Here is a 19,872-nt window from a genome sequence, read left to right as displayed (position 1 = left end):
CCGGGCTCTCACCTACTATCTTAGAGGAGCAGTAATGATTGGTCTATGTACAGGTTTCTGGTTGTGGTGGGGTCACGCTCTGAGCAAGGCAGAGGGCTGACAACCTTCCCTTAAGTGTCTGTGAGGAAGGAGCTTTCCTGTTCTCTAGAGCAAAGAGGTGGTTGGGCTCTGCATTTATACTGTAGGCACCCAATGCTTTCAACTGTAAGGACTGGGAGGTACCACTTATCCTTGGACCCGTCGCATGTGGCTAGGTGGCATAGGTGGAGCCATCAGTCCTCAGGCCCCTGATGTGGGTAGGCAAGGACCCTGCTTAATAGGCAGAGTGGCATCAAACCTCAAAAAGCCGCCTCTCCACTGCACAGCTGAAACAGTTAAAGTCAGACCTCAGGCACATACACCCTTGCAATGTAACAAGGATCTAGCTGCTGAAATGGGGCCACGTGGGTCCATGCAGGGGTGAAAGCCATTCAAAGTCTGTGGACCACTTGTGCCTGGACAGGAGCCACTTCTGCCCTAAAGTCCCATTTTGGGGAGATGGCAGATTATTTTCCCCCGTTTGTTAATTTGTTCCTTATCCAAGGCTGGTAGAATGGCTTGGGGTGTGCAGCAGGACCCAACTCAGGCCCAGGGAAATCAACCGTCACTGAAGCTGGCTCAGGGCACAGGGAGGAGGGATCAGATAAATGGGAGAGAGTTATTTCAAAAGGGGAGCCATTAGATCCACATGGTAAATTAGACGCAATCACTTATGCCAAGAGACTGATTTTCGCTGATCCTGGAGGCGTGAGTAGACTCTGCCTAAGGAAACTGTGTCCAAAATGCTACCATCAGCCCCACCATGGTCACGCTAGGACATCAGAGCTGAGGGGCACCAAGTCAGGTCCAGCAACTCCTCACTGCTTCTGAACTGCCTCCCTCCCCTGCCGCTCAGTCCAATTTCTTAACTTTGCCTTTGATGTTCAGGGCTCCTAGCTTGTCATATACATAATCGATTCACTTGTTTTTTCTGGTCTTTTTTTGTAAAAGGGACCACAGAAAGCGTCTGAATACTCTGCCATCTTGGCCCCACCTCCTTGCTGTATTATGTTAAAGGTGCTTTAGTGCTTCTGGAAGTGTTTAATGTTTTTATACATAGAAAGCTACACCAAGAAAAATATTTGACTAACTGATGCAGATACTAACTGTACCTAACTGTTCCGACTTCGTACAAATTTGACTTAAAGACAGACAGGAACAGAATTCATTCATAATCTGGGGACTGCCTGTAATGTTTTTTAAATGGTTCCACAGCAGAGGAGAGGGGGTGTATAGATCCAGAGATTCAATGGTGAGATCTCAATCTTCCAGTACCCTATAATCATAAGTTTTTCAGTCTACTTCCTAAGACATATTGTTGCTTATTTTCATATAATGTTATATATCATAGACTAAAATTAGCTCTCTAGCAAGATACACCATGTTTATCTTGTGGCTTCAGAAACTCCTTGAATGGTTTACCCTTTGATCCCCAGTTTAAGAAGCACAGGGCTTTGAGCAGCACTATAAAAACCAAGTCCCCTGGCACCATGCCTTTATTTTGGCTAGCTGTCCTTGGGTAAATGATGGTCCCTGTTCAGAGAACCCCACAGTCCTTTCCTGTGAGGCCATCCATCCACCCCTGCACCCACAGGCTCCTCTCACTTACTTCTTGGTGACTCTGTTCCATAGAGTCCCGACATTTATATACGTTTTCATGTTACACCCACCCACATTTGAAACAAGTTAAACAGATGTCTTTCTATTTACATATTTGGTAAATATGTATGTGCCTTTAGTTGACATTTTCTTTCCTTTTCAGCGAATACAACTGCCATTCACGTAGGCCCCCTTAGCATGAGAAAGTGAAAAAAAGATGAACTGAAGGCAAAAGAAATCAGCAGACACAAAATCAAGACAACAAAAAGAAAAATTAGCCACATAAACTAGAGACCCCAATTAGCCTGAGATCACAAAAATTAGACAGTGCCCAGCTACCAGCAATGACCGCCCTGACGGAACACAACAGAGAGTCCCTGACAGAGCAGGAAAAAAGTGGGGTGCAGAGCTCAAATTCTAGTAAAACGACTGGACATAATAGTCCGACTGAGACTGGAAGGACACCGGAAGACATGGCCCCCAGAGTTTCTGTTAGCTCAGAGCTAAAACCATTCCCAAAGCCAGCTCTTCAGACAAAGATTTGACTGGACTAGAAAACATAAAATGATACTCATGAACAGTGTGCTTCTTAGTTCAAGTAGACATGAGGCTAAATGGGCAGCTCCTGTCTGGAGGCAAGATGAGAAGGCAGAAAAGGACAGGAGCTGGTTGAATGGACACAGGAAATCCGGAGTGGAAAAGAGGAGTGTGCTGAAATATTATAGGGATAGCAACTACGGTCACATAACAATGTGCATATAGTTTTTTGTATGAGAAACTAACTTGAGCTGTAAGTTTTCACTTAAAGCACAATTAAAAAAAAGTAAAATTAGGATCTAGGTAAGGTTTACACTAAAAGGTTTCTCAAATAACATGGGCTAGTAACGGGGGTCTGTTCAGGTACCTAATTTCTAAATCTGGGAGTAATTAACATGCCAAATAAAGTTGACCTTTATGAAAATGTTGACAGAGAGCAGAAGGGAGAATTAAAGAAAATTAATGAATATTCCACCTCTAAGCCATGTTTGAGTATTTACCTAAACCCCATTTTGAGAACTGTGTAAGAGAATCCACATTTAATTCTTAGCTACTGATTATATGAACTTACTAGATTTAAGTGTTCTCGGTCTCTGTTTTTTTATCTATAAAATGAGTACAATGAATGGTAGCCAAAGCAATTTAACAAATATTTACTAAGTAAATAAAAACCATAGCCTTTACTCTGAATTCTGGCATCTCTGTGACTGCTATGGCTATGACTTTGCTACTTTTAGAGTAATTTGGTTTACCAGGAATGTAATTAGATAGCTATAAACTTGATTTTGAAATATGGTATTTTTAATCAAATGTCCCAGAACCCACTTGACATGGTGTCCATCACCAGGAAATGGTGCTATGGTGGCCAACTCCATTTAAACACTGATAAAATGTAATCAGTCTTGTTCTGCTGATCTCCATGAGACAAAAAAGTGCTTTATTTTATTGTTGCTGTCTCTGAAGATTAGCAATGCAAGATCAAGCTTATATAAAAACCACAATGCTCAAAGCTGCCACTAGAAGAATCTGCCTTAAACTATATTATTTCAAATATTACATCTGTACAACACTTTATTGTCTCCAAAGGGATTTCACATTCTTTACCCAAAATTTATCCTACATACAGCACAGAAGAGCACAAGCTGAAGACATGCTTTTTTTTTCCTTTCAAAATCTAACACCTTACTAGAGAAATAGCCTAAATGATTAACAATCTAATAGCTGCCAAATTTAAGTCAAAACAATATAACCAAGATTTAAAGAAATGCAAACTACTAAGAATAAAGAAGACTTTTCTTCCATTAAACTTAAGGTTTGGCAGTGGGATTTAACTTGGGTAAGAGCTTGGCTGCTTACCAAAAGGTTGGCAGTTCAAATCCACCAGCCACTACTTGGAAACCCTATGGGGCAGTTCCACTCTGTCCTATAAGGTAGCTGAGTTAGAAGGGACTCTATGGCAACAGGTTTGGCTTTTTTGCAGAAAGACCTGTACTTTCCTTGCAATTGCAATGGAGTCTTGCTCACGTAGACTACACGGGTAGAAATCACAATATTCCGAACCCCTAAAAATAAATAAAATAAAATTTACACCTCAGACGTCTGTAATAAATTAATGGTAAGGCAGGTTTTGAATCCACTAGCAGAGTATGAAAGATTCCTTCTTCACCCGAGTTTCCATATCTTATCCTGTGTTCTAACGTTTTTGTGGATTTCAATCCACTGGCTTAGAATGATACCTGAAATGAAGTGGCCAACGAGATTTGAAGGATAAACTATACTTTATCACAGTGCATAAAATCAGCAAGAAGTTAAATTGTGACTCAGTTTTCTTTGTTTATAATGAACAAGCATACAGTCAAATCCTTTCATTAATTGTTACAGGTCTAGGAACTGAAGAAAACATTTATAGGACAGGATTATCTATTCAATAGAATCCCCTATAACCAAAACAGTAAGTTTGGATTATTTCATATGGAATTAACGTCTTTATATAGAATGTGTAATTTGTTATACAGGAGTTTACATGTGATACACCACTTTCAAACAGCACAAAAGTTCATATTTTTTATTAGCTGTAGTAGTTAAGTTTGAAATGGTTACCTGAATAGTGATAAAACACCTCAGAAAACATCTCTACTGTCTTTCTTGACGAGATAATCTCAACAACAAAGTGGCACACTAAAGACAGAGTACAATGTTAGCTTCTGCAATTTTATTATTTTTAATACATACATTTCACAAACAGAAACCCTCTAACACCACACACAATTCCATAACCAAATGTTTCAGCTTCATCAACATTCTTTAACTATTTACAGCGTCTTCCCTCAACAAAAGTGCAATCCAAGACATCTTGACAAGAAATCTTTACTGACAAGAATGTATTTTTGAGCTGGTTTCAATGGTGTCCGTCTTTCAGTTACCTGGAATGATAATAAAGCCAAGGGTACATAGAGATGAACTGGGTCAGGCAATATCCTACTGTAGGACTCACAACAATGAACGGGAGCACTTTCTCCCCACTTCGTCCCCAACTTCCATCAAAAAGTACTCAAGGGCTGCTACCTGGGGCTAAAAGAAAAGCAGACTGGAGTTACTGACCTGCACACAGGAGCAGAGACTGCAGGTTAAGCACTGTTCTTGCAGGACTAAACAAAAGATTTCAGCAAGTTAGTTCTGGTGGTTTATTCTGTTAACACATCAGTATACCTGTTAGTTTTAAGGTTCAACACCTATTATTCCCACTTGATGAGTTAATTTTTCCAAACAGGTACGAAAATATCTTTAATTCAGAAAATGAATCTCTTTTAACAAATACTAGAAATTAAAGGATGTCTGGGGAAAACTCTTCCTTAATAAAGACGGGGTAACTTGTTTCCCGATTTCACAGCACAAAGGGTATCTTTTAAGGTGCAAACCCAGCACATCAGCTGCTTCAGATGCAACCAGAACAGAACAGAGAGCTGAGGCGGCTTGAAAAGAAAATGGTCAGACATCAGGAATTGTCTTCTCAGTAAACAATTTTAGTTAATTGAGTAGACAATTTTATTTGCTCAGGGTATATAATTCTTAAAATGATAAAAAAAAAAAAAAAAGGAAATGTTAGAGTAGCTGAAAAATCAATTTGAAATTATTAAGAGTGGTTCATACTATTGAACTGAACATCAGAAATGCAGAAATTGGGTCTCTTGGGTGACTAACATCCTTTAATATCCTAGCCACTACAAAAATAATCATCTTTTCTGACATATTCCAATTCCCATCAAGGTACTCAGAGCAAAGTATTTTGAGAAGACTTTGGGAAAATACCAAAGTCAGCAGATTTCCAAAATAAGATTTATCTTCACAGCGTTGCAGATTCGGTTTTATTTTATTTGCGAGGCAGCCAATTTTTTTTCCCTTTTAAACAAGAATGTTAACACCTTAAAGGCAAAAAATAAATGCTCAAGTGTGACACCTCTGCCCTCTTTTTACATAACGGCAGCATCCACAGACTCCTAATTTTATCATCAAAATAAAGGTCTCAAGAAAATCTTACCCAGTTACAGTGAAACGTTATCACAACTTATTTTTTAAGGAGTGAAAAACAAGATAAGGAGAAAACATTAAACTGGAGCAAACACTATACCCACAGAGGTTTTAGACCAAAGAATTTGCTGAATGCAATCTTTCAGGAAAACTAAGCTTCAGGACAACATAAGTAGGTTTCACTATAAAAGTTTAGCTGGGTTAAAGAACAGCGTTACAAGTATTTTACTATTCATTTTAAATTCAGAAATAAATGCCAAATAGTATTCTAAAGACAAGGGAAACTTACCAGTTTTTATATTTGGGTACATGAGAGAGCCAGTAAGGCAAGAGCTAATTCACAATTACAGCTTTGCGCATTAAAGACAAGTTTGCGAGGGCTCTGTCCTGTGTACCTCTTTTAGTTATGTCAGACACTAGCAGACCAGTGATGATGCTTTTTCTCACAGGCATTTTGAGCTTTTCCCCTACTGGGAAATATTGTTCAGCTCATCAAGCACCATGCCAGATGCAGCAAACCAAGTGACAAGCATCCAAACTGAGAGATGAAGAATATTAGTCAATGCATCTTTAAGGCTGCGCTGTTTCAAAAACATCAAATATTTCATGTAGTAGAACTGAAAGTCACAGTAATGCCTAAAACACTTCTGCAGGGAAAATCCACAGTTTCACTAAGAAAAAAATGGTATAAGCCAAATGAGTAATAAAAAATGTCTCAATTTGGCTATCCATAAAACATGATGATATTTTCAGCATACTCTTAGTATGTACGCATATCACACTTGAAATCATCAGATACATTTTTGAGAAGTCATATTCCAGTTCCAGTTCTATAAATGTATGGGATATGAGTTCATTTAAATCACAAGAAGGCTGAATTCTGGAAAGGCCAATGATCTAACTGATCAAGCCCTTTGTATTAACATCTTTTTTCACCTATGGTAAGGTATAATGGGGTTAATGTGTTTACCTGCTAACTGAAAGGCTGGAAGTTCAATTCCACTCAGAGGTGCCTCAGAAGAAAGGCCTGGCAATCACCCTCAAAAAATTAGCCATTGAAAACCCTATGGAGAACAGTTCTACTCTAACACACATGGGGTCGCCATGAGTTGGAATCGATTCAGTGGCAACTGTTTAAGGTATAATGGGGATCTTTATAATGATGTATTTTTTAAATATATTGTTATGCATTATGCAGCCCTGGTGGCATGATGGTTAAGAGTCTGGCTGCTAACCAAAAGGTCGGCAGCTCGAATCTACTAGCTGCTCCTTGGAAACCCTATGGGGCAGCTCTACTCTGTCCTATTGGGTTGCTAAGAGTCAGCATCGATTCAGTGGCAATGGGTTACAGGTTACGCATTACTACCAGTGTTTTTCCAAAGTGAAATACACTTAACTACAAATATTAAAACTATTAATTTCCTTACCATCCTCTCAAAAAATATTTCCTTTCCCTTCTTGGGTCAAATCTTCGATTCTGGAAACTCAGCATTAAATGGGTAAAAGGGTGGCCATAAGCAATTTTGAAGAAGATAATGAGTGGCAATGACTGGTTCTGAAACTCACCAGTTACGTTCTGTGGCTGTGAGGTTTACCTGTGAGAAGAATCTGACATCAATGGTACACTGACAGAGCGACTGTACAGATCGTTACCGCCCAAATCGTGCTATTTATGCATCTCCTTCAAGGGCTATTTTGACCAACCTCAAAGACATAATTAAATGGCACATTTATGGATTTCTGTCCTCTCAAATCAGTGTGCGTCATTTCTGAATTTCTTTGATAAATCCTGCTATAGGTCAGCTTAGCTAAAAATATTTGTCACATAAATAGCTCTCCTATGTCTTCTAATTTGGACATTGTTTTTAGTATGGAAAACTGACGGTTAAATTACAACAGTGATGGATACAGCACTCAGGTCCACTTTCAAGCACTCTGTCAATGAGGGTGAATTTCATGTCAATGTGTGCTGCAGAACACTAAGCCGAGAGACTAATACACTCAGCTCTCCAGGGACAGACTTACATTCACTTGTCACAAATTCTTCCCAGGGCCCAGGGAAGAGCTACAAGTCAGTCTTTAGACAGTTAACACTTTAGTGAGAGTTTCCTCCCAACTCCTACCATGCTTTTAGCTTGTAACCACATAATCCCTTTCCTAAATTCTCCTCATCCTCCCCACCACCTTAAAGCTGCATCAAAGACTCTTCACAATGGTGAACCACTATCCCAAACTCACAGGATTACCCATTCGGGCTCTGGTCATGACCACAGACAAACACTCAGGAATCAGAAAGCGCAAGGGGTGGCCCCCATTGTAGTGGCACACATATACAAAGTAGCTGTCCTCAAAATTAGAAAAGAAATTAATGTCACAGAATGTTTCCCTATAAAAGATATGTAACAAAGTAAGAATATCAATAAAATAGCTATTACGAAAGCAAAGCTTTCATCAATAAGCTTCGAGGACTTTGAAGGAGGAGAATGGCTTCACAAAGTGGTAGTCCAGGTTCCCACAGTGCGGACACTGCTGGACGTTGCTGTACTCGGAGAAGTACTGCATCCCAATCCTCACGTCGATCACCGGCTTCCCGCAGTGCTTACAGTTCAGGCGAGCCTGGCGGAAACACAGACAGTGTAAACTAAGACATCCTCTGCTTCTCCCCTTGAAGAAACCATCCTGACAAAAACGCGACAGCGTTAGATGGGAAACTGATCACGAGTTTAGTAAAACGTCCCTTTGGTAAAATCAAAAAGTGGGTATTACAAAGCGTAAGATCGTTGATGTGGTCAGCTGTCACTGAGTCAGCTCCAACTCATGCTGACCTCATGTGTGACAGAAGGAAACATCACCCACTCCTGTGCCATCTTCACAATCCCTAATACGCTTCAGTCCGCTGTTGTGGCCACTATGTACTGAGTGGTTTCCAGCCTAGGGGGCTCGTCTCCCAGCACTACACTGGGCAATAGTCTGTCGTGATCCGCAGAGTTCTCACTGGCTAATTTTGGGGAGTAGATCACTAGGCCTTTCTTCCTAGTCTTAGTCTGGAAGCTCTGCTGAAACCTATCCAACATGGGTGACCCTGCTATTTTAAATACCAATGGCATAGGTTCCAGCATCACAGCAACATGCAAGTCACCACAGTGTGACAAACTGACAGACAGGTGGTAGAAGCCTTAGTGTGATAGATTTAACAACTCCTAATCTCTGAATTGACACACTGCATTGGGCAAATCTGCTGCAAAAGATTTCTTTAAAGTGTTAAAAAGCAAAGATGCCACCTTGAAGATTAAGGTGTGCCTGACCCAAGCCATGGATCTATCGCCTCACATGCATGCAAAACCTGGACAACGAATAGGGAAGACCAAAGAAGAACTGATGACTTTGAATTATGGTGCTGGCAAAGAATACTGAATACACCATGGGCTGCTAAAAGAACGAACAAATCTGTCTTGGAAGAAGTACAACCAGAATGCTCCTTAGAAGTAAAGATGGTGAGACTGTGTCTCACATACTTAGGGCATGTTATCAGGAGGGATTAGTTCCTGGAGAAGGACATCATGCTTGGTAGAGAGTCACTGAAAAAGAGGAAGACCCTCAATGAGATGGACTGACGCGATGGCTACAACAATTGGCTCAAGCATAACAATGATTATGAGGATGGCACAGGAATGGGGCAGTGTTTTGTTCTGTTGTATGTAGGGTTGTTATGAGTTGAAACCAATTCTACAGCACCTAACAACAACAACAACAATCTCCTGATCAGGACTGGAAAAAGATTCATTACCAACCTATGATATGCGGATGACCACAGCCTTCAGTATGGATTACACTGCAGCCTAAAGAAAACAAAAATCCTCACAGCTGGACCAATAAGCCACATCATGACAAACAGAGAAAAGACTGAAGTTGCCAAGGATTTCATTTTACTTGGAGCCACAATCAACATCCATGGAAGCAGCAGTCAAGAAATCTGACAACTTATTGCATTGGGCATATCTGCTGCAAAAGATCTCTTTTAAGTATTAAAAAGCAAAAATGTCACTTTGAGGACTAAGGTGCATCTGATCCAAGCCATGGTATTTTCAATTGCCTCATATGCACGCGAAAGCTGAACAATGTGTAAGGAAGATCAAAGAATTGCTGCCTTTGAATTATGGCATTGGCAAAGAATATTGAATATAACATGGACTTTCAGAAAAACAAACAAATCTGTCTTGGAAAAAGTATGGCCAGAATGCTCCTTAGAAGGGAGGATGGTGAGACTTCGTCTTACATATTTTGGACACATTATCCGGTGGGACCAGTCACTGGAGGACATCACGCTAGGTAAAGTAGAGGGTCAGTGAAAAAGAGGAAGACCCTCAATGAAATGGGCACAGTGGCTCCAACAATGGGCTCAATCACAGCAACGACTGTGAGGATGGCACAGGGCAAGGAAGTGTTTCATTCTGTTTTACACAAGGTCGCCATGAGTCAGAACAGGCGCCTAATAACAATTATTTGTCTCCTGATACGCAGCTCTGCTAGTAGTTGCACATACTAATAAGAAGAAAACTCTAATCTCATACTGCCCAAACTTCTCCACCAAAGTTTCCCTAATAATAGGAAACCCATATGACACTGGGCTTTAGGGAGTGAATGAAGCTAACTTCCCTCTCCAATCCTGCATGAAACTTCTTTGAAGATTCTGGGTTTATTTTTAAAAATAATATACATTTTTCATTTTACCCCATACTGTATTTCTGTTTTCTTTGATGTAAAAATAAAATCTCCCCGAAATACTTCAGAAAAATTAGCAACCCAGGAAGAAGTGCCAAGTTTATCCTGGGGCATCTGGAACCCACTAGCATGCTGTATCCTCATTCATGCCCAAGCCTCCATTGAACAGCACAATACTCAAGGCTTTCAATACCCAGAAACTAAAATATGGCTGACTCTCAATCTAGATTCACTCTAAAAATAATCAGAAAAGTATAACCTCATTTTGTCCTCGTACAACTTCTATGAGGTAGGTACTATTACCTGAATTTTTTTAAAAACCCAGTAAAAACCCAGTGTCCTATAGGACAGAGTAGAACTGCCCCATAGAGTTTCCAAGGAGCGCCTGGTGGATTCGAACTGCCGACCCTTTGGTTAGCAGCTGTAGCACTTAACCACCTGAATTTTAGATAATGAAATGAGGCACACAGCAATTAAGAAACATGTCTAAGATCACAGAGGCAGGAAGTAGAAGAACTGGGACTTAAACCAAAGTAGCCTGGCTTCAGAACCCAAACTCTTAGCCTTGTATAGACTGTCTCTCTGTAACTGGAGGCTAAATGTCCTTTTAACTGTCCAATTTCACTGAAAAATGCTAAAAGTCAGGTTCTGACAAGCCCCTCCCTTTATCTACTCCCTTTAACCTGTTATTCCTTTCTAGTAATGAATATTGCTTATTTTTGGTTAAAGTTTTATTGGAAGACTTCCCTTGATACCTTAGCAGTGTATAATGTTTATTTACAGTGAATATAACTGATTTTTTTCATAAAAACAAACAGTGGTCAAACATATTTTCCATTTCAGTTAGGGGCCAGAAAACACAGACCTGGGCTTTGATTGTTTTAAGGAAGAAACCCATAGTGAGTACCAATTCGCTGTGTGTGGCAGGATGCCATTCTTTTTTCTCCCTGAAGATTTAGCAATAATCCCACTGCTTTCCAGTGGGGCAGGAGACAGAAGGCCAGGCCGGGAATTAGGCTTTAGTCCTGGCTGTGACACAAACTGTACACTTGGGGAAAACATTCAGATCCTTTAGGCCTCTGTGATATGTGTAAAATCAGGAGGCAGGACTAGATCTCTTAGGCCGTTTCCACCTCTAACATTCTGTGAGTTACCAGGTCCAAACATTCTTTCACTTCCTTGATTCTTCAAAACATAAGCCTCTGTGGGGTATGTATGTGGAGAAGGAGAGCCACTCCTATGGTTTCTCTCATTTTGTGAGCTGGCATGAAGCCATGGTGACTATTCTGAAATGCTTGTGCATAACTGAAAGAATGTAATATCTCAATTCCAAGAAAAGTTTAAAGACAGAAATGTGCTCAATGTATTAGAACAGTGTAAAAGTAACCAATCCAATCTGGAATGAAAAGGACACGCTATGAATGGCTATTTAGGTCCCTTACGACCATATTACTTTTCTAAGAAGCATTACTGTAAAGTATAGCTAAAGTATCACATTTTTCATTCAAAAGACATGTTTTATCTTCTGAATAAAGTGATAATAGTAAGGATATTCTCTTTTCAAAAGTCAAACTCTACGCAGAAGATACTGAACTAGGTAGTAACTGTTGTCGCTAGTTGCCGTCAAGTTGATTCCCACTCATGGTGATCTCATGTTTGGAGAGTGGAAATGCTCCATAGGGTTTTCAAGGCCTGTGACTGCCAGGCCTTTCTTCTAAGACACCTCTGGGTGGGTTCTAACCGCCAACCTTTCAGCTACTAGTCGAGTGCTTAACCGTTTGCACCCCCAGGGGACTCCATGTAGTAACTAATAAAGTGTTAATCAGTTATTTAAACTAAAAGCCAGACTTTGACACTGAAGAGCAAAGTCAATTCCTCTCCTACCCGTGAGTATCAAGGAATTTTAACACGTGCTTCTTTCCCCAAGCACTCAAAAATAACCCAAGATATTTCCAAGGATTTAGTCCCCTGTGTTTCTATGGGCTTACGTAATATGTTTTTATATGTTAGTATTCTCCTCCTTCTCTGAGGACAGCTAAATTTCAGATGCTCTTGGTGGCATCAGAAAATGCCTCCCGTTAGCAGTGATTTAAGGATTACAAATGTTTCGTGCCAACCTTAAACACCTTGCAAGGCAGGCGGTCCCAGTGTAATAAACTGTGCTATCCCTCAGAGAGGCAAACAGACAATTCTGCCTGCTAAAGACAGTGAAACTTTCTACTTCCTTTGAAACAACTGTTTGCTTATTAGAAACTTAGTATATAGCTATTATACAAAATATTAGAAAATATAAGTAAGCAGGGGAAAACTAATCACTCAGCATCCCACCATCCAGAGACTACCTGTGGTAACAGGCTCACATATGCCTTCACCCTCATTGTTTTAAAAATGGACGCATGCTGTAATGCCATTTTCTAACCTAATTTTTTCACTTAATATACTGAGAGTATTTTCTGTATAATTTATATGTTATTCTCTAATATCCCCTTTAATCACTACATAACAGTCCCTGGATGGTGCAAAGGGTTAAGTGCTCGACTACTAAGTAAAAGGTTGGCAGTTTGAATCCACCCAGAGGTGCCTCAGAAGAAAGGCCTAGTATCTAGGCCTTTCACAGCCAGTGAAAACCTTGCGGGGCACAGTTCTGCTCTGAAACACACAGGGTTGCTATGAGTCAGAACTGACTCAACGGCAACCAGTTTTCGTATTCCACTAAATGGCTGCATCACAGTGCGTTAAATCAGCCAGCACTGTGGGACTTCGGGGAAGTTTGTGGCTGTTCACTATTGTAAGCAGAATTTCTCCTTTACTTCCTGACGCATCTTCTCCATACCCTCACGCCTCCCCCAAAGTAACACAATACAGCCTCTCACTCTCTCGATTCACTTGGGTCAAACCCCTGCTATTACCTACTGCTCCCTCTGAAGGGTCAATACCAACCTGACAGCAAGGCGAGGCGGCCAGGATGTCGTAGGTGTACATGGTGCCCAGCTGGTGCCAGCTGCCATCCCACCGGGACTTACACTTGATGCAGATGATCTTGTGCACCCCCTCCAGGCAGTCCACACACACTGCATACAGGTGCATGAGTCTCCCTGTGCACAGAAGACACAAAGCTGAGAGTGGCCATTATGGAAACCATGGTTTGTCTCCAAATGGGATAGAAAATGCCCTCTCGATCAATTACAAGCAAATGTTTTATCATTTGGATGAGTATAAAAATCAAAACAGGTATTTGTCACATATCCCCAAGTTATCCTTTTAGGATAATGATGAATTGCTATTGTCAACTGGGACATATATTTTCAATTCAAGGTTATTAAATACCTACTTCAATTCACTTTTCGTGAAAGTGCAGCTAGGTTTACAATATGAGCATACAAATTCAAATGACCAAGCCACGTATGTTCAAAACCAGACTGTAATGACGAGGGACTTTCTGCTCAGATGTCTATGTGCAGCATACAGAGTCTGAACTAGTAACACTGGCCTTTAGTCACAGGCTCTCAGATGAACATACAGGGAAGTATGGTGGACAGAAGGTTCCATTAACAACCGGAGAGCTAAGCTCAGCAGGAAGGAGGAGGGACTTAAACTCTAAGCTCTACTCTGACAGGTCCCATCATAAAAAAGCCAGAAGTCTCTCTTGGTATCAACAGCCCAGAATTATACCACAGCCAAAATTACTACGTTAACTGCCCTTGTCCCCAAAATTGCTCAGCCACCACCACATCTAATTTAGGAACCAGAATTATATCTTACTTGTAAAGTGGTTTTTTAAAATAAGTACAATGTCTTGCTATTTACTGGGCTCTCGAGTCACAAAGTGGCTCAACCCCATTCCTCCATTATTTATCAACATCTTAATGCTTGTAAAGGAAAGATATCACTTATATGGAAGAATCAGGGTTCAAATGGTCAGAGAAGAGTCAGATTGTCCAGGACCGGCCTGGGTGATGTGTAACAGCAACAATGCTGCTATTTGGGGACCAGAGAGCTGTGCTGTACTGAAGTCTGGTGTCAGGAGAACACACACTCCTAAGTGACTTGATTCAGGTTGTGTGGCTCAGTGCCATCAGTCAGGCTATAGAGCTTCACCTGTCAGTGGCAAGGATTAGTCTGACCTTTACCTGTGAGAAATGGAAATGTGAAACTTACAGGGCAACCTTTTCTTGCATTTGCTTACATGACTCTCTCTCCTTGAGGGATGGAGCCATGTCTCGGTCACCCCTGTAGCCTCAGTGTCTAGCACAATATCTAGAACGTAGAAAGCACTCCGCAAGTGTACACTAGATGAATGGATGGGGCTTGTTAACAACCGAAGACATTACAACCTGGGGGCCTCTATGCCAAAAATGGGAAGAGTGAGAGGAGCTTCTTGGTAATACTGCCCACCCCTGCTCTGGGGTACTCTGGGTCTGGTCTCCTCCTAAACTTACTCACTGCAATTTTCAAACATTCAAAAGAGACACAGGCTGCTGCTAGGAACAGTGGGGGCAGAGGCACCCACCAAAGTCAGGTGTTGACAACAATGATGATGATGACGATGATGATGACAGGTAACTTACTGAGTGCTTGCTGAAGGTCTGGCACTGTGCTACAAGCCCTACACGAATCATTTCACTTAACCCTTACAACAACCCTATGAAGTAGGTACAATTGTTATTCCTACTTCAGACAGGAGGAACTGAACGTAGAGAGTTTAAGTACCTCGTCCAAGTTCACAGAAATAGTAAGTGGCAAAGCCCAGACTTACAACCATGTTTCTCTGGCTCTAAGCTTCCAGGCAAACTCATGAGACCTCCTGCCCTAACTGAGTCTCTAGATTTATTTCAGTTTCTATCATACAGTGTCATAAGTATGGAGAACTTAACATTTCTAAATGCTAGAATTTTGAGTTCAAATACAAATGCAGATTCCAGAAAAAACAATCACATGTGGTTCAAAGTACTGAAGTCTAATGAGAACTTCCTAATTAGATCAGTCTTAATAAATTATTAAGACCAAACAAGGATACATTCTTAGAGGAAGAGTCAGGGAACTGAGGCTGGAGTTAAAGGGAAGGGCAGTGAGGGTGAACGGCAGAGCAAGGGAGCAACGGTCCACACGATCCACCACTGGAAATTCAAGGTTATTTCAGCAACACAGAAGCAGCTGCAGACTGTGGAATCCTGTTTTACACTAGCTTGTTATAAATAAAATTACACGGGACTGTTCCGAGATATGGCAATAAGAACAGAGACGTGGTCAAGGCCTCAACTGTAGCACTGATGATTTCTCTGACACTGATAAGACATCCTGATCTTCAGGAGATTTTATAATTAATAGTTAAACTTCTCAATATCCTTGTAGCTCACTAACACACCCCCATTATATATGTATGTGTTCGTGTACATGTATACACACACACACACACACACACACACAAACTCAAGATGATTTATTTTTCATCTCTTTCTCCATCCACTACCCTGACTGATAGGTGCCATCAAGATTTAGTCTTGGGCTCTGTCACATAATCTTCTTTTTCTTTCTCGTTCTATCTCCATTCACTACTCCTTGGCATTCATCTCAAAAGCTTATTTCTAATAGTGCTCAGTAGACATCTCCATATGAAAGTCAGATCATCACTTAAAACCCAATATACCCACTCCTCATTTATCAACATGGTTAGGTTCCAAAGACCAGGTCATTATGCAAAAATTGGCATTATGTGAAAATGGAGAATGATCACACCAGATCACAAAATAGAGGCTAACTACATCATTACATAACTACCAAATTATATCATTACATAACTGCCAAGCCACTGAGAATCACGGCTCAGGCAAGTTGACACATAACCTTAACCATCAAAGCCAGCATTACTCTTCCCTCACAACTCAGCATTCATTACTGCCAGATGTACGTCATTAATGTGCAAAATAGTTGGATAGTAGATTATTATTATTGTCATAAATGTGAAATATCGGATAATAAGACAGCTAATAAGTGAGGAGTAGGTGTACACACGAAGTCCCTCCATCTTCTTTATCCTAAAATCCCTTTCCCAGCTTTCTCTACTCCCGTCTGTGACAGTACCATTTATCTGCTCTAGAACCAAAGTGAGCCAATGATGACTCTTCATCCTCCACAGAAGTTGTCCCCAAAGCCAGAGTTTTCCTTTTAAAACAGTATTTGGCAGATATCCTGCCCTCTCAATTCCCACTGTCACCACCCCAACAGTCTCTTATCTCCTCACATCTAGAGTAATAAGTTTCAACTCTGTCTCTAGAGTCCATCCCTTTCAAGCTATTTTGATCCTCTGCTTTAAAAACAATTTTAATAGTTGCACAACTTGATGAGTGTAACTGATACCACTAAGTTGTACAGCAGAAAAAGGGCAAAATGGCAAATACTGTGTTATGTATAATTTTACAAGAGCAGCAACCCCCTCCCCCAAAAAGAAAGGCTAAGTTGCTGATTCTACTTAACCACATCCAAGCACTTCATAGGATTAGTTCTATTGGTCTGAAGGTTCAGGGTCCTGGTTTCGTGGGACTATCCAATCAATTGCCCCAATACTGTTTTTAAAGTTAATGCTCCACTCCCTAGTTTGGTGAGTAGTGCCTGGAGATTTATAAGCTTACCAGCTGCCATCCAAGATGTAACAATCGGTCTCTATTCGCCTGAAGCAGCAGAGCAAGAAGGAGACCCAGAAACCTGAGAAGAAACTAGACTGCAGCTCTAACTGCCTCCATGAGCAACCACCTCTTCAGCCATGAGACCAGAGCTGGATGGTGCCTGGTTACCATTACTGAATGTTTTGACGAAGGACTCAATAGATTAATCCTGATTAAAATAGAAAAATTGTGAAACAGAATTTCAAATTCTTACAGAATCCAGATTTACTGGACCTATTGAAACAGAAGGAACCCCCATATCTACTCCTTTGAGAAAATCTTCACACCACGAACTGAAATTATTCTCTGAAATCTTGTCTAAACTAAAAAACTATTTAGCTAAATTAGTAAACGATGTTTCCTATGAGAACTGCATTCTTTTCAAGAACTATCAATATGAGACCAAATTGTCAATAGTGACTCTAAAGCAAACATGAGAAGTTCGGGGGCCAGTGAGTCTAAATCAACGGTGGTGAAAAAATATGGGTAGAGAGAGTAAAAATGGCGACACAATGTGAAGTATGTAACCAATGTTATCGAATTACACATGTAGAAATTGACAAATGAGTATATGTTCGCTGTGTATATTTTCACCAAAATTAAAATTAAAAGTTGTACATAAAAAAAAAATTTTAAAACCCTTCACTTCAAAAAAGACAGGGAAAAAGCTCTTTATTCCAGCTTGAAAGGCCCCCGCAATCTGTCTCCCACCTGTCTGACTCATTTCCCACTCTCACCCAGCAGTTCTTGCCAGTTCACTTGCTGTCTTCTGATCCCAACCTGGCCTTTCTGGCCACCACTCCTTTGCTCATGCTGCTCTCTCCTCTCATCAACAGACATCTGACATGACTTAACCCCTCTGCCTATCAAATCTGCCTCCTTTGAATACTCCAGGCCAAGGTGGCCCCTTGCTTCTTGGAAAGTACAGGATATACATAATATCCACGTGGTACTAGTTCTGTATATGGTACTAATTCCTGAAGCCTGGTACAGTTAGTTACATTTATATAAAAGTATTTTATATCCTAAGCCTATAAATGAAAAGTAAAGACTGACCCTTTTCTTGCTATGAGCTCTAGAATACCTAGCACAGGAAATTCCTAAGTACTGTTTGATGGATATTGATGGTGCCATTGTCAGGTGCCATCGAGTCAGTTGAGACTCATAGCGACTGTATGTACCACAGAACAAAACAGTGCCCAGTCCTGAGCCATCCTTACAATTCCTCTTATGCTTGAGCCCACACTGTTACAGCCACTGTGTGTCAATCCACTTCGTTGAGGGTCTTCCTTTTTTTCGCTATCCCTCTAACTTTACTAAGCATGATGTCCTTTTCCAGGGACTGATTCCTCCTGCTAACATGTCGAAAGTATGTAAGATGCAGTCTCGCCATCCTTGCTTCTAAGGAGCATTCTGGTTGTACTTCTTCCATTCTTTTGGCAGTCCGTGGTATGTTCAATATTCTTCACCAACACCACAATTCGGAGGTGTCAATTCTTCTTCGGTCTTCCTTATTCACTGTCCATCTTTCACATGCCTATGATACAACTGAAAATACGATGAATTGGGTCAGGCGCACCTTAGTCTTCAAGGTGACATCTTTGCTTTTCAAAACTTTAAAAAGGTCCTTTGCAGCAGATTTGCCCAATGCAATCCATCTTTTGATTTCTTGGCTGCTGCTTCCATGGCTGTTAATTGTGGATCGAAGTAAAATGAAATCTCTGACAACTTCAATCTTTTCTGTTTATCATGATGTGGCTTATTGGTCCAGTTGTGAGGACTTTTGTTTTATGCTGAGGTGAAATCAATACTGAAGGCTGTGGCCTTTGATCTTCAACAGTAAGTGCTTCAAGTCTTCTTCACTTTCAGCAAGGTTGTGTCATCCGCATAACACAGGCTGTTAACGAGTCTTCCCCCAATCCTGATGTCCTGTGCTTCTTCATATTGTCCAGCTTCTCGGGTTATTTGCTCAGCATACATATTAAACAGGTATGGTAAAAGAATACAACCCTGATGCACACCTTTCCTGACTTTAAACCAAGCTGTATCCCCTGTTTTGTCCAAACAACTGCATCTTGATCTGTGTACAGGTTCCTCATGAGCACAATTAAGTGTTCTGGAATTCCCATTCTTCGCAATGTTGTCCATAATTTGTTATGATCCACACAGTCAAATGCCTTTGCATAGTCAATAAAACACACGTAAGCATCCTTCTGGTATTCTCTGCTTTTAGCCAGGATCCATCTGACACCAGCAATGATATCCCTGGTTCCACATCCTCTTCTGAATCTGGCCTGAATTTCTGGCAATTCCCTGTCAATACACTGCTGCAGCCGCTTTTGAAAGATTTTTAGAAAAATTTTGCTTTCATGTGATATTAATGATATTGTCCTATAATTTCCCCATTTGGTTGGATCACCTTTCTTGGGAATAGGCATAAATATGGATCTCTTCCAGTCAGTTGGCCAGGCAGCTGTCTTCCAAATTTCTTGGCATAAATGAGTGAGCACTTCCAGTGCTGCATCTGTTTGTTGAAACATCTCAATTGATAGTCCATCAATTTCTGGAGCCTTGTTTTTCACCAATGCCCTCAGTGCAGCTTGGACTTCTTCCTTCAGTACCATTGGTTCCTGATCATGTGCTACCTCTTGAAATGGCTGAACGTGGACTAATTCTTTTTGGTATAACTACTCTGTGTATTCCTTCCATCTTCTTTTGATGCTTCCTGCGTCCTTTAATATTTTCC

At 40.7% G+C, this 19,872-nt stretch overlaps 1 protein-coding gene across 7 annotated transcripts in view; it reads right to left on the bottom strand.

The window, feature by feature from the left end:
* Positions 1-4,404: 4,404 nt before the first annotated feature.
* The window catches only part of HECA (hdc homolog, cell cycle regulator), a 67,640-nt gene continuing 52,172 nt past the window's right edge, over positions 4,405-19,872 (bottom strand). The window contains exons 3-6 of one of the 7 annotated variants that reach the window (XR_010323026.1): positions 13,405-13,559; positions 7,170-8,358; positions 4,816-4,862; positions 4,405-4,637 (exon numbers count right to left, since the gene is read on the bottom strand). Coding sequence is in view for 3 of the 7 variants with exons in the window: in XM_064291452.1 (XP_064147522.1) it covers positions 8,194-8,358; positions 13,405-13,559 (320 nt within the window). In the remaining 4 variants the exon portion in view is untranslated. Of the gene's footprint in view, positions 8,359-13,404; positions 13,560-19,872 lie in introns of all 7 variants that reach the window. The other 6 variants (XR_010323032.1, XR_010323024.1, XR_010323025.1 and 3 more) reach the window with 6 other exon arrangements.

This window comes from Loxodonta africana, chromosome 1 (assembly GCF_030014295.1).
Source record: "Loxodonta africana isolate mLoxAfr1 chromosome 1, mLoxAfr1.hap2, whole genome shotgun sequence".
NCBI classification, from domain to species: domain Eukaryota; kingdom Metazoa; phylum Chordata; class Mammalia; order Proboscidea; family Elephantidae; genus Loxodonta; species Loxodonta africana.
Note: the sequence above shows the minus strand (reverse complement) of the source record. Positions and strands in the feature narration are given on the sequence as shown.